Consider the following 12,051-nt stretch of genomic DNA (forward strand, 5'->3'; position numbering starts at 1 on the left):
GGAGACTCTCCTTTTCAATTTGCACAAAATTATATATTTCCCTTAAAGCAGCTTGTTTCTTATGAGCGGGGAAATATTTAGCAGAGAAGTAATAAATCATATCTTGGGGACTACGCACACAACCAGGATCAAGAGAATTAAACCATATCTTAGCATCACCCTTTAATGAGAACGGAAATATCTTAAGGATATAATAGTAGCGAGTTTTCTCATCATTAGTGAACAGGGTGGCTATATCATTTAATTTAGTAAGATGTGCCACAACAGTTTCAGATTCATAGCCATAGAAAGGATCAGATTCAACGAAAGTAATTATCTCAGGATCAACAGACAAATCATAATCCTTATCGGCAACAAAGATAGGTGAAGTAGCATAAGCAGGATCATATTTCATTCTAGCATCCAGAGTTTTTTGTTTCAGCTTAGCTAATAATTTCTTAAGATCACTCCTATCATTGCAAGCAAGAAAATCTCTATCAGTTTCTTCATCCATAACATAGCCCTCATGCACAACAGGTAATTCATATCTAGGGGAGAGTCTTCATCATCACTTTCATCAATATTATCAGTTTCAATAATTTCATTCTCCCTAGCCCTAGCAAGTCGTTCATCAAGAAATTCACCAAGTGGCACAGTAGTATCAAGCATAGAAGTAGTTTCATCATAAGTATCATGCATAGCAAAAGTGGCATCATCAATAACATGCGACATATCAGAATTAATAGCAGAAGCAGGTTTAGGTGTCGCAAGCTTACTCAAAACAGAAGATGAATCAAGTGCAGAGCTAGATGGCAGTTCCTTACCTCCCCTCGTAGTTGAGGGATAAATCTTGGTTCTTGGATCTTTCAAGTTCTTCATAATGATAAGCAGATATAAATCCCAAGTGACTCAAAGAATAGAGCTATGCTCCTTGGCAACGGCGCCAGAAAATAGTCTTGACAACCCACAAGTATAGGGGATCGCAACAGTTTTTGAGGGTAGAGTATTCAACCCTAATTTATTGATTCGATATAAGGAGAGCCAAAGAATATTCTCAAGTATTAGAAGATGAGTTGTCAATTCAACCACACCTGGAAACTTAATATCTGCAGCAAAGTGTTTAGTAGCAAAGTAATATGATAGTAGTGTTAACGGTGGTAAAAGGTGATGGTAGCAAAAGTATTTTTGGTGTTTTGTAGTGATGGTAACAATAGCAATGGAAAAGTAAATAAGCGAAGAACAATATATGGAAAGCTCGTAGGGAATGGATCGGTGATAGAGAATTACGCCGGATGCAGTTCATCATGTAACAGTCATAACATAGGGTGACACAGAACTAGATCCAATTCATCAATGTAATGTAGGCATGTATTTCGAATATAGTCATACGTGCTTATGGAAAAGAACTTGCGTGACATCTTTTGTCCTACCCTCCCTTGGCAGCGGGGTCCTATTGGAAACTAAGGGATATTAAGGCTTCCTTTTAATAGAGTACCGGAACAAAGCATTAACACATAGTGAATACATGAACTCCTCAAACTACAGTCATCACCAGGAGTGGTCCCGATTATTGTCACTTCGAGGTTGCCGAATCATAACACATAGTAGGTGACTATAGACTTGCAAGATAGGATCAAGAACTCTCACATATTGATGAAACATAATAGGTTCAGATCCGAAATCATGGCACTCGGGCCCTTGTGACAAGCATTAAGCATAGCAAAGTCATAGCAACATCAATCTCAGAACATAGTGGATACTAGGGATCAAACCCTAACAAAACTAACTCGATTACATGATAAATCTCATCCAACCCATCATCGTCCAGCAAGCCTACGATGGAATTACTCATGCACGGCGGTGAGCATCATGAAATTGGTGATGGAGGATGGTTGATGATGACGATGTCGACGGATTCCCCTCTCCGGAGCCCCGAACAGACTCCAGATCAGCCCTCCCGAGAGAGTTTAGGGCTTGGCGGCGGCTCCGTATCGTAAAATGTGATGAATCCTTCTCCCTGGTTTTTTTATCCCCAAAAGTGAATATATGGAGTCAGGGTTGAGGTCGGTGGAGCGTCAGGGGGCCCATGAGGCAGGGGGCGCGCCCCTGGGCGCGCCCCCCACCCTCGTGGACAGGTGGAAGCCCCCCTGACGTGGATCTTCCTTCTGGTATTTTTTATATATTCCAAAATAATTCTCCATTGGTTTTCAGGTCATTCCGAGAAATTTTATTTCTGCACAAAAATAACACCATGGCAATTCTGCTGAAAACATCGTCAGTCCGGGTTAGTTCCATTCAAATCATGCAAGTTAGAGTCCAAGACAAGGGCAAAAGTTTTTGGAAAAGTAGATACGACGGAGACGTATCAATGCATAGCAACGAGAGGGGAGAGTGTGTCTATGTACCCTCGTAGACCGAAAGCGGAAGCGTTGAGTAACGCGGTTGATGTAGTCGAACGTCTTCGTGATCCAACCGATCAAGTACCGAACGCACGACACCTCCGCGATCTGTACACATTCAGATCGGTGATGTCCCTCGAACTCTAGATCCAACTGAGGCTGACGGAGAGTTTCGTCAGCACGACGGCGCGTTGACAGTGATGATGAAGTTACCGACGCAGGGCTTCGCCTAAGCACCGCTACAATAATATCGAGGATTATGGTGGAGGGGGGCACCGCACACGGCTAAGAGATCAATGATCAATTGTTGTGTCTATGGGGTGCCCCCTGCCTCCGTATATAAAGGAGTGGAGGAGGGGGATGTCCGGCCTCCTAGGTCGCGCCCCAAGGGAGGATTCCTACTCTTACTAGGAGTAGGTTCCCCCTTTTCCTAGTCCAACTAGGAGGGCGAAGGAAGGGAAGAGGGAGAGAAAGGAAAGGGGGGCCAGCCTCCCTCCCAATTCGGATTGAGCTTGGGAGGCGCGCCCCACCTTTTGGCCGCCTCCTCCTCTCTTCCACTAAAGTCCATGTAGGCCCATTAAGCCCCAGGGGGGTTCCGGTAACTCCCGGTACTTTGGAAGATGCCCGAACTAATCTGAAACCTTTCCGGTGTCCAAACATAACCTTTCAATATACCAATCTTCATGTCTCGACCATGTCGAGACTCCTTCTCATGTCCGTGATCACATCTGGGACTCTAAACAACCTTCGATACATCAAATCACATAAACTCATAATAACAATCGTCATCGAACATTAAGCGTGTGGACCCTACGGGTTCGAGAACTATGTAGACATGACCGAGACTCATCTCCGGTCAATAACCAATAGCGGAACCTGGATGCTCATATTGGTTCCTACATATTCTACGAAGATCTTTATCGGTCAAAGCGCATAACAATATACGTTGTTCCCTTTGTCATCAGTATGTTACTTGCCCGAGATTCGATCGTCGGTATCATCATACCTAGTTTAATCTCGTTACCGGCAAGTCTCTTTACTCGTTCCGTAATGCATCATGCCGCAACTAACTCATTAGTCACATTACTTGCCAGGCTTATAGTGATGTGCATTACCGAGAGGGCCCAGAGATACCTCTCCGACAATCGAAGTGACAAATCCTAATCTCGATATATGCCAACTCAACAAGCACCATCGGAGACACCTGTAGAGCATCTTTATAATCACCCAGTTACGTTGTGACGTTTGATAGCACACTAAGTGTTCCTCCGATATTCCAGAGTTGCATAATCTCATAGTCATAGGAACAAGTATAGGTTATGGAGAAAGCAATAGCAATAAACTAAACGATCATAGTGTTAAGCTAACGGATGGGTCAAGTAAATCACATCATTTTCTAATGGTGTGATCCCGTTCATCAAATGACAACTCATGTCTATGACTAGGAAACTTAACCATCTTTGATTAACGAGCTAGTCAACTAGAGGCATACTAGTGACACTCTGTTTGTCTATGTATTCACACATGTACTAAGTTTCCGGTTAATACAATTCTAGCATGAATAATAAACATCTATCATGATATAAGGAAATATAAATAACAACTTTATTATTGCCTCTAGGGCATATTTCCTTCAGTCTCCCACTTGCATTAGAGTCAATAATCTAGATTACATTGTAATGATTCTAACACCCATGGAGTCTTGGTGCTGATCATGTTTTGCTTGTGAGAGAGGATTAGTCAATGGGTCTGCAACATTCAAATCCGTATGTATCTTGCAAATCTCTATGTCTCCCTCCTTGACTTGATCGTGGATGGAATTTAAGCGTCTCTCGATGTGCTTGGTTCTCTTGTGAAATCTGAATTCCTTTGCCAAGGAAATTACACCGGTATTATCACAAAAGATTTTTCATTTGACCTGATGCACTAGGTATGACACCTAGATCGGATATGAACTCCTTTATCCGGACTCCTTCATTTGCTTCTTCCGAAGCAGCTATGTATTCCGCTTCGCACGTAGATTCCGCCACGACGCTTTGCTTAGAACTGCACCAACTAACAGCTCCACCATTCAATAAAAATACATATCCGGTTTGTGACTTAGAGTCATCCGGATCATTGTCAAAGCTTGCATCGGCGTAACCGTTTACGACGAGCTCTTTGTCACCTGCATAAAAGAGAAACATATCCTTAGTCCTTTTCAGGTATTTCAGGATGTTCTTAACCTCTGTCCAGTCATCCACTCCTGAATTACTTTGGTACCTTCCTGCTAAACTAATAGCAAGGCACACATCAGGTCTGGTACACAACATTTCATACATGATAGAACCTATGGCCGAAGCATAGGGAATGAGTTTCATTTTCTCTCTATCTCCTGCATTGGTCGGGCATTGAGTCTGACTCAACTTCACACCTTGTAACACATGCAAGAACCCTTTCTTTGCTTGATCCATTTTGAACTTCTTCAAAACTTTATCAAGGTATGTGCTTTGTGAAAGTCCAATTAAGAGTATTGATCTATCTCTATAGATCTTGATGCCCGATATATAAGCAGCTTCACCGAGGTCTTTCATTGAAAAATTCTTATTCAAGTATCCTTTTATGCTATTCAGAAATTTAGTATCATTTCCGATCAACAATATGTCATCCACATACAATATCAGAAATGCTACAGAGCTCCCACTCACTTTCTTGTAAATACATCCTTCTCCAAAAGTCTGTATAAAACCATATGTTTTCATCACATTATCAAAGCATATATTTCAACTCCGAGATGCTTGCACCAGTCCATAAATGGATCGCTGGAGCTTACACACCTTGTTAGCACCTTTTGGATCGACAAAACCTTCTGGTTGCATCATATACAACTCTTCTTTAAGATATCCATTAAGGAATGCAGTTTTGACATTCATTTGCCAAATTTCATAATCATAAAATGTGGAAATTGCTAACATGATTCGGACGGACTTAAGCATCGCTACGGGTGAGAAGGTCTCATCGTAGTCAACTCCTTGAACTTGTCGAAAACCTTTCGCAACAAGTCAAGATTTGTAGACAGTAACATTACCGTCAGCGTCAGTCTTCTTCTTGAAGATCCATTTATTCTCTATGGCTTGCCGATCATCGAGCAAGTCAACCAAAGTCCACACTTTGTTCTCATACATGGATCCCATCTCAGATTTCATGGCCTCATGCCATTTTGCGGAATCTAGGCTCATCATCGCTTCCTCATAGTTCATAGGTTCGTTATGGTCAAGTAACATGACCTCCGGAATAGGATTACCGTACCACTCTGGTGTGGATCTTACTCTGGTTGACCTACGAGGTTCGGTAGTAACTTGATCAGAAGTTTCATAATCATCATCATTAGCTTCCTCACTAATTGGTGTAGGAATCACTGGAACTGATTTCTGTGATGAACTACTTTCCAATGAGGGAGCAGGTACAATTACCTCATCAATTTTTACTTTCCTCCCACTCACTTCTTTTGAGAGAAACTCCTTCTCTAGAAAGCTTCCATTCTTAGCAACGAATATCTTGCCTTCGGATATGTGATAGAAGGTGTACCCAACAGTCTCCTTCGGTTATCCTATGAAGACACATTTCTCCGATTTGGGTTCGAGCTTATCAGGTTGAAACTTTTCACATAAGCATTGCAGCCCCAAACTTTAAGAAACGACAACTTGGGTTTCTTGCCAAACCACAATTCATATGGTGTTGTCTCAACGGATTTCGATGGTGCCCTATTTAACGTGAATGCATCCGTCTCTAAAGCATAACCCTAAAACGATAGTGGTAAATCAGTAAGAGACATCATAGATCACACTATATCTAATAAAGTGCAGTTATGACGTTCGGACATACCATTATGTTGTGGTGTTCCAGGTGGCGTGAGTTGCGAAACTATTCCGCATTGTTTCAAATGAAGACCAAACTCATGACTCAAATATTCACCTCCATAATCAGATCGTAGAAATTTAATTTTCTTGTTACGATGATTTTCCACTTCATTCTGAAATTCTTTGAACTTTTCAAATATTTTAGACATATGTTTCATCAAGTAGACATACCCATATCTGCTCAAATCATCTGTGAAGGTCAGAAAATAACAATACCCGCCACGAGCATCAATACTCATCGGACCGCATATATCAGTATGTATTATTTCCAATAAGTCTGTTGCTCGTTCCATTGTTCTGGAGAACGGAGTTTTAGTCATCTTACCCATGAGGCATGGTTCGCAAGCATCAAGTGATTCCAAAAGCCCATCAGCATGGAGTTTCTTCATGCGCTTTACACCAATATGACCTAAACGGCAGTGCCACAAATAAGTTGCACTATCATTATTAAACTTATATCTTTTGGCTCCATCTTCATTAGTAAGGTACACATCAATAACATCTCGAAGGAAGCGTACGTGCACTGGTAACAAGGTTCGATTTGAATAGAAGAGCCCAATCCGGTCTGATCCATCATCGATTAGCTAGCTCCACCGTTTGATCAATGGCGTCGTCGTGTCCACCATGGTCCGAGCTCCCGGCTGACATCCTAGGCCTCGTCATCGACCGCCTCCGGACCGCCACCAGCCACCGCTGCAGCTTCTGGGCACCGGCATGGCCGCTACGGACGCTTCAAAATAGCCTGGCTCGCTTCCGCGCGTCATGCTCCTTCCACCATCACACGGCGGAACCACTCAAACCGCACCGCCGACTCCAACAATCGCGCTCACTTCTATGCGGCCTATCGTTCCTGGTGCACGTCGGACCCCGTCCACCATGCTCGCTTCCGAGCAGAGTGCTGTGCACAATGCACGGTTGGAGCGGTGTGCCGTTCTTGGCGTGTCGTCGCGCATGGGCACCTCCCCTGCCTACCCCGCCACCTGTCGTGGATCGTTCGCTCATACTGTTGTTTCGGAACAAGCTCCGACACCAGGGATCACCGCCCCCCTCCTTACCCGAGGACGGACGCAGCTTCAGTGACTTTACGAAGCCAAGTCTCACCGTAACTTAACCCCCATTATCAACCGTCCGTTAAAGATCCAAAGTTCCAGATTGACCTATTTTTCATATTGAAAATTTTAAAGTGTTCAGAAAAAATTGGAAAAAAATCCAACAAACCATAAAAGTTTCATTTTGTATTCTGGGAAAGTTTCAACCCATTTGGATGTATGGTTTCTGATTAAATAGCTTTTTTAGCTCAAAGAAATAAAAAAATATGTATTCGCAAACTATACATCCAAATATATCAAAAAATTCACACAATACTAAACGATACATTTACGATTTATTGGAATTTTTTGAATTTTTCTGAACACTTAAAAATAATTATTCAGAATATGGATCAATCTGGTCCGTCGGATTTTGAATGGATGGCTGGTAGAGGAGGCTAAGTTACGATGAGACTTAGCTTCATGAAGTCACTGAAGCTGTCCCCCGAGGACGTGACATGCATTGGTTCCACCAACGACTGAATCACCCTCCATTGCGTCGTGGTCAACAATGCCTGCAAAACGAATAGCTACCTCTTGCATAATCCTTTCTCCGAGATGATCGTGGCGCTCCCTGAGCTAGACGCTCTTATCGGTAATAACGTATCCCTGTTTTTCGATGTCCGCAAGGTGCTCCTCATGCGGTCAACCCCGCATGACGTTGTTGCTCTTATGACCAACAACTACAATTGCCCTATCATCCTGGTCCCACCAGGGAAGGGTGTGTGGCTGCCGCGGCCACAATCAGCTCCCTTCGTCTACATCACTGACGCCGTCTTCATCGGAGATAGGCTCTATGGGATCACCAAGGCGGAGGACCTCATATCCCTCGATATCGCTTTTGGCGCCGACGGTACACCCATCGTTACTAGAGCCAAGCGGGTCATAAGGCACCCATCCAAGGCCAGTGATCGTTCTGACGTGTGGAGCAACATCGATCTCTTCCGTGTGTGGCCATACCCATTGCTTGATGATGGCTATGACTTGTGGAGCGATGTTGATGAGAAATATCACAAATATGTTGCCAAGGATAAGAGTGAGCAAGATGGTGAGACTCTAATAAACGGAGAACATAACAAAGGCCGTTCAGCATCCACTCGATTAGCGAAGACATCTACTATGACAAATCTGATGACCTCTTCGTCACTACCTCGCAGATCGTCCAGTCACTTGGGAAGTTGCTCATGGTGAGACGGAAATTGCATCAACCTCCGCATAGCTACACCTGCAGCACAGATGTGTACGAGGCCGACATCGCCATGGGGGCATGGGTGCCAGTAACGAATGGACTACGCCCGCAAAAAAAAAAAAAAACGAATGGACTACATGGCCAGGCACTCTTCATCAGCAGATACTTTTGCAAGTCCATTCATGCATGTGGAGAGGTAGAGAAGGATGCAGTCTATTTTGCCGACACAGGCCAGGTGAACCACATGAGATCCAAGATCATAAGTGGCCACAGAGAGATCTTTTTTTCAGATGTACGACGTGGCTCTTTCCCCAGAGCCAGTTGTCTGTACAATATAGGATCTTGGATATATTATACAGTACTAGTAAAGATGTCAGTTATTTCCTGCAATTCTATCAATGTGTTCGTAATGGTATTAGTTATAGAATTTTAGTAATTACTACTCCCTCCGTTTCTAAATACAAGACCTTTCAGAAATTTCAATATGCATCATATACAGATGTATTTTAGAGTATAGATTCACTTATTTTGCTCCATATGTAGCCTGTATTGAAATCTCTAAAAAGGCTTATATTTACGAACGGTGGGAGTATATGTTTGTGGTATTCCTTCAGCACCTCAAAAATATAGTTCAAAATAAGTGGACATCTGGTAGGTAAATTTTGCATTCAGCAAGGTTTACGGCTAAAATATATTGCTGGTCATTACTGTTTAGACGTTGTATGTAGCAACCAAATGCTAATTCAAAAACAACCACATCCACATGACACAAGAGTTTGATGATCCTAAACATAGCTGGTGCCGAACAAGAACATATTTTTGATTTTCTGATGTAAATGAGAAACACAATGATATGCCAACAAATCTTGTAAGAGGCATCAATAAGATTACGCAGTCTTCGACTTTGCAAGCGCCTTCTTGCGCTGCCCAAGCATGTACGTGTACATATGCGGGCTTCCTGTCCAAAGTTAATTTATCCACGGTAAGCGCACACACACTAGGTGTAGATGATTGAGGCATGAATCGATAGCTAGGACAAGAAAAGGTACCTGGAACATAGACTAGGAGTACCAGGATTGATGCATAGAAGTAGTCAAATGAATAGTTCCATTTGTTGGGCATTCTAATGCAGTACTTCTCCGATGCCTGCCATTGTAAATTCAAACGGAGAAGCATAAATTAGCAACATTCATACAATTTATCAGTGCATTGATCAACTGCTCTAATGGATTTCATCAGAAAAGATAATACCTTGATGAACTGCAACGCAATGTATATCAAGCCAACCTCGCTGCTGATGCCGGTTGGGTACATGACTAGGAAAGAGCTATACCTGCACACATCCAGGTTCGATTCGATGTAAAGATTGATTCTTTATATAATTAATTAATGTTGGGCTGACTTACAATCTGCAACCTTATGCAGAGTTAAAGCAGTGTAGTGTAGCCTCACCTAAGCCATAGAAGCGATGATGGGGCAGATCCAAACAGCTCTTTTGTGCCGAAAAAAGAGTACCTAATAATCTGCATTGCAACACCCAACAATAGAGTAACTAACTAGGTTTCTGAAATCTGCAGAATTTACCATTCGTTCATATCAATCAAGTGATCAGATAATTAAGATGAACACACTTCAACAAACCATGGACCATATGCCATGACTCTGGCAACCTATAGGACTTGATGAATAATAATATGCAGCATAATTTCTCTGTCATCCACTGCTTTAAAGGTTCTTTCCATTCATGTTTGAAGTTTCTTGTATTTTTTTTTTCTGTTACATGAGCATTATTACCCTGATTTCTCCCATTTGGGATCAATCATACAAATAATAGGATACATGATAGGAAAATATGCGGCGGTAAGTAATGTGCACATATTAGTGCCTCTGACTTCTAGTTGATTCAACACCACCCTTATGATACACACCTCCCCTGGTGTAGGGTAATACTAACAGTACAGTGAATTAAGCTGCAGCAATTTTGTGAGATACACCTATCACAAGTATCTTGAAATTCAACTTGGAACAACAACATCCATATGTAAAAATTATCGTCGCATTTCATTAGTTCAGGAGCACATCTTCAGCTAGTCTAACAGCAACAAATACAGTTAATTTGAAGAGCTCTAATTCCTAGATTATCAGGATTCAGGAGCATGCGTACCTCGGTGATGGACCAGCTGATGACCAAGGAGCTCACCAGGATGTGTGTCCTGGTCTGCAAAGCCGTACAAGAAAACAGAGCAAGGAAAACAGAGGATAGGATGAGGTATGCACGAAGCAAGAAGAACGGAGAAGGGCGCCATGGAGAAGAACACCGCACCTCGGGGAAGCTCCAGAGGATGCCCCAGGTGACGAAGAGGCGCGACCCGATCTGCGGCAGCGTGGCCGACACCGGCGACCTCACCAGGCCGACGAGGCCGTGGAGGATCTGGCAGGCACACGCAGGATGCAGAGTTCAGATCGGAAGAAAGAAGCAAGATCCAGCGGGCGGACCGGCGGGCGGCGTACCTCGAGGACGGCGGCGGTCTGCGCGAGCTGGAGCGGCCTCTCGACGGCGGCGTACACGTCCTCGTGCCCCGACCGGAGCAGCGCCTCCACGGCGAAGTAGAGCACCTGCGCCCTGCACACACGCACGCACGGATCCTCATGAATCAATCTGTCAACCAAGAACTCGATGCGGGGAGGAGGGATGAAGCAGCGGCGGGAGGGACGAAGACGAACCATCCGAAGAAGACGGCCCAGTTGTAGACGGCGAGGTAGGCGCGCTTCACCGCCGCCATTGTCTCCGCTGCTGCCGCTTCTTGTGCCGCCGGCCGGATCTTGGACGATGCGGGGTTATAGCTGCGGCTGCGCGTGGGCGGTTTAATTGGGGCGGATCGAGGTCACGGCCACGGAGCAGAAGCCACAGCTCAGCTGCTCAGCTGCACATCTCAGCTCAGCTCAGCTGCCACCAGTATCCATTTAGTGTCAATCAATGTGCAAATCAACCACCACCCTCACCGACTCACTCCACTGTCGGTCACGGAGAATGCATCCTGCTCAACTGCACTCCAGCTGCCTCAGCAACAGACTACTTGTTGCCCGTCTCGGAGAAAGGATTCTGTTTGTTCATCGATTTTGCGTGTACAGCACAGGAGGAGACACAAAACTCTCCTCTGTTTCTTTAGAAAATATTTCCTCTGTATTCATCGGTGGGAGTAGATTTCCCTTGTTACAAGCAGTCGTTCCTCTGTCGAAGCACAGTGGAAAACCGTTTACCCTGTCTTGTGTCTACAGATTTGTCTGCAGATTTGACACTGATTGCAAGATGAATCAGGTTATCTGCGTAGAAACAGTTTGAGCACGTTTTGCAGGGATCCTGAACAAGCATCTTGCAGAGCGGTCTGTTTTTCTGAACCCTGAACAAGCATGCAGAGGAACAACTGGGGATGTTCCTTCGGTCACATGGTGTTGATCATGGTTCAACCAATCAATCATGCACTGCATCCAAGATG

At 43.9% G+C, this 12,051-nt stretch overlaps 1 protein-coding gene across 1 annotated transcript; it reads right to left on the reverse strand.

Moving 5' to 3' along the window:
• Positions 1-9,210: 9,210 nt before the first annotated feature.
• Positions 9,211-11,601, reverse strand: LOC125546370 (very-long-chain (3R)-3-hydroxyacyl-CoA dehydratase PASTICCINO 2A-like). Its single transcript, XM_048710618.1, has 8 exons — positions 11,279-11,601; positions 11,066-11,177; positions 10,878-10,985; positions 10,719-10,772; positions 10,007-10,077; positions 9,806-9,887; positions 9,604-9,700; positions 9,211-9,512 (listed from the first exon to the last, which is right to left on the reverse strand). Exons 1-8 carry the CDS (start codon positions 11,335-11,337, stop codon positions 9,442-9,444), a joined length of 654 nt encoding a protein of 217 aa, XP_048566575.1. The 5' UTR covers positions 11,338-11,601; the 3' UTR covers positions 9,211-9,441.
• Positions 11,602-12,051: the final 450 nt, after the last annotated feature.

This window comes from Triticum urartu, chromosome 3, assembly GCF_003073215.2.
Source record: "Triticum urartu cultivar G1812 chromosome 3, Tu2.1, whole genome shotgun sequence".
In the NCBI taxonomy this organism is placed as follows: domain Eukaryota; kingdom Viridiplantae; phylum Streptophyta; class Magnoliopsida; order Poales; family Poaceae; genus Triticum; species Triticum urartu.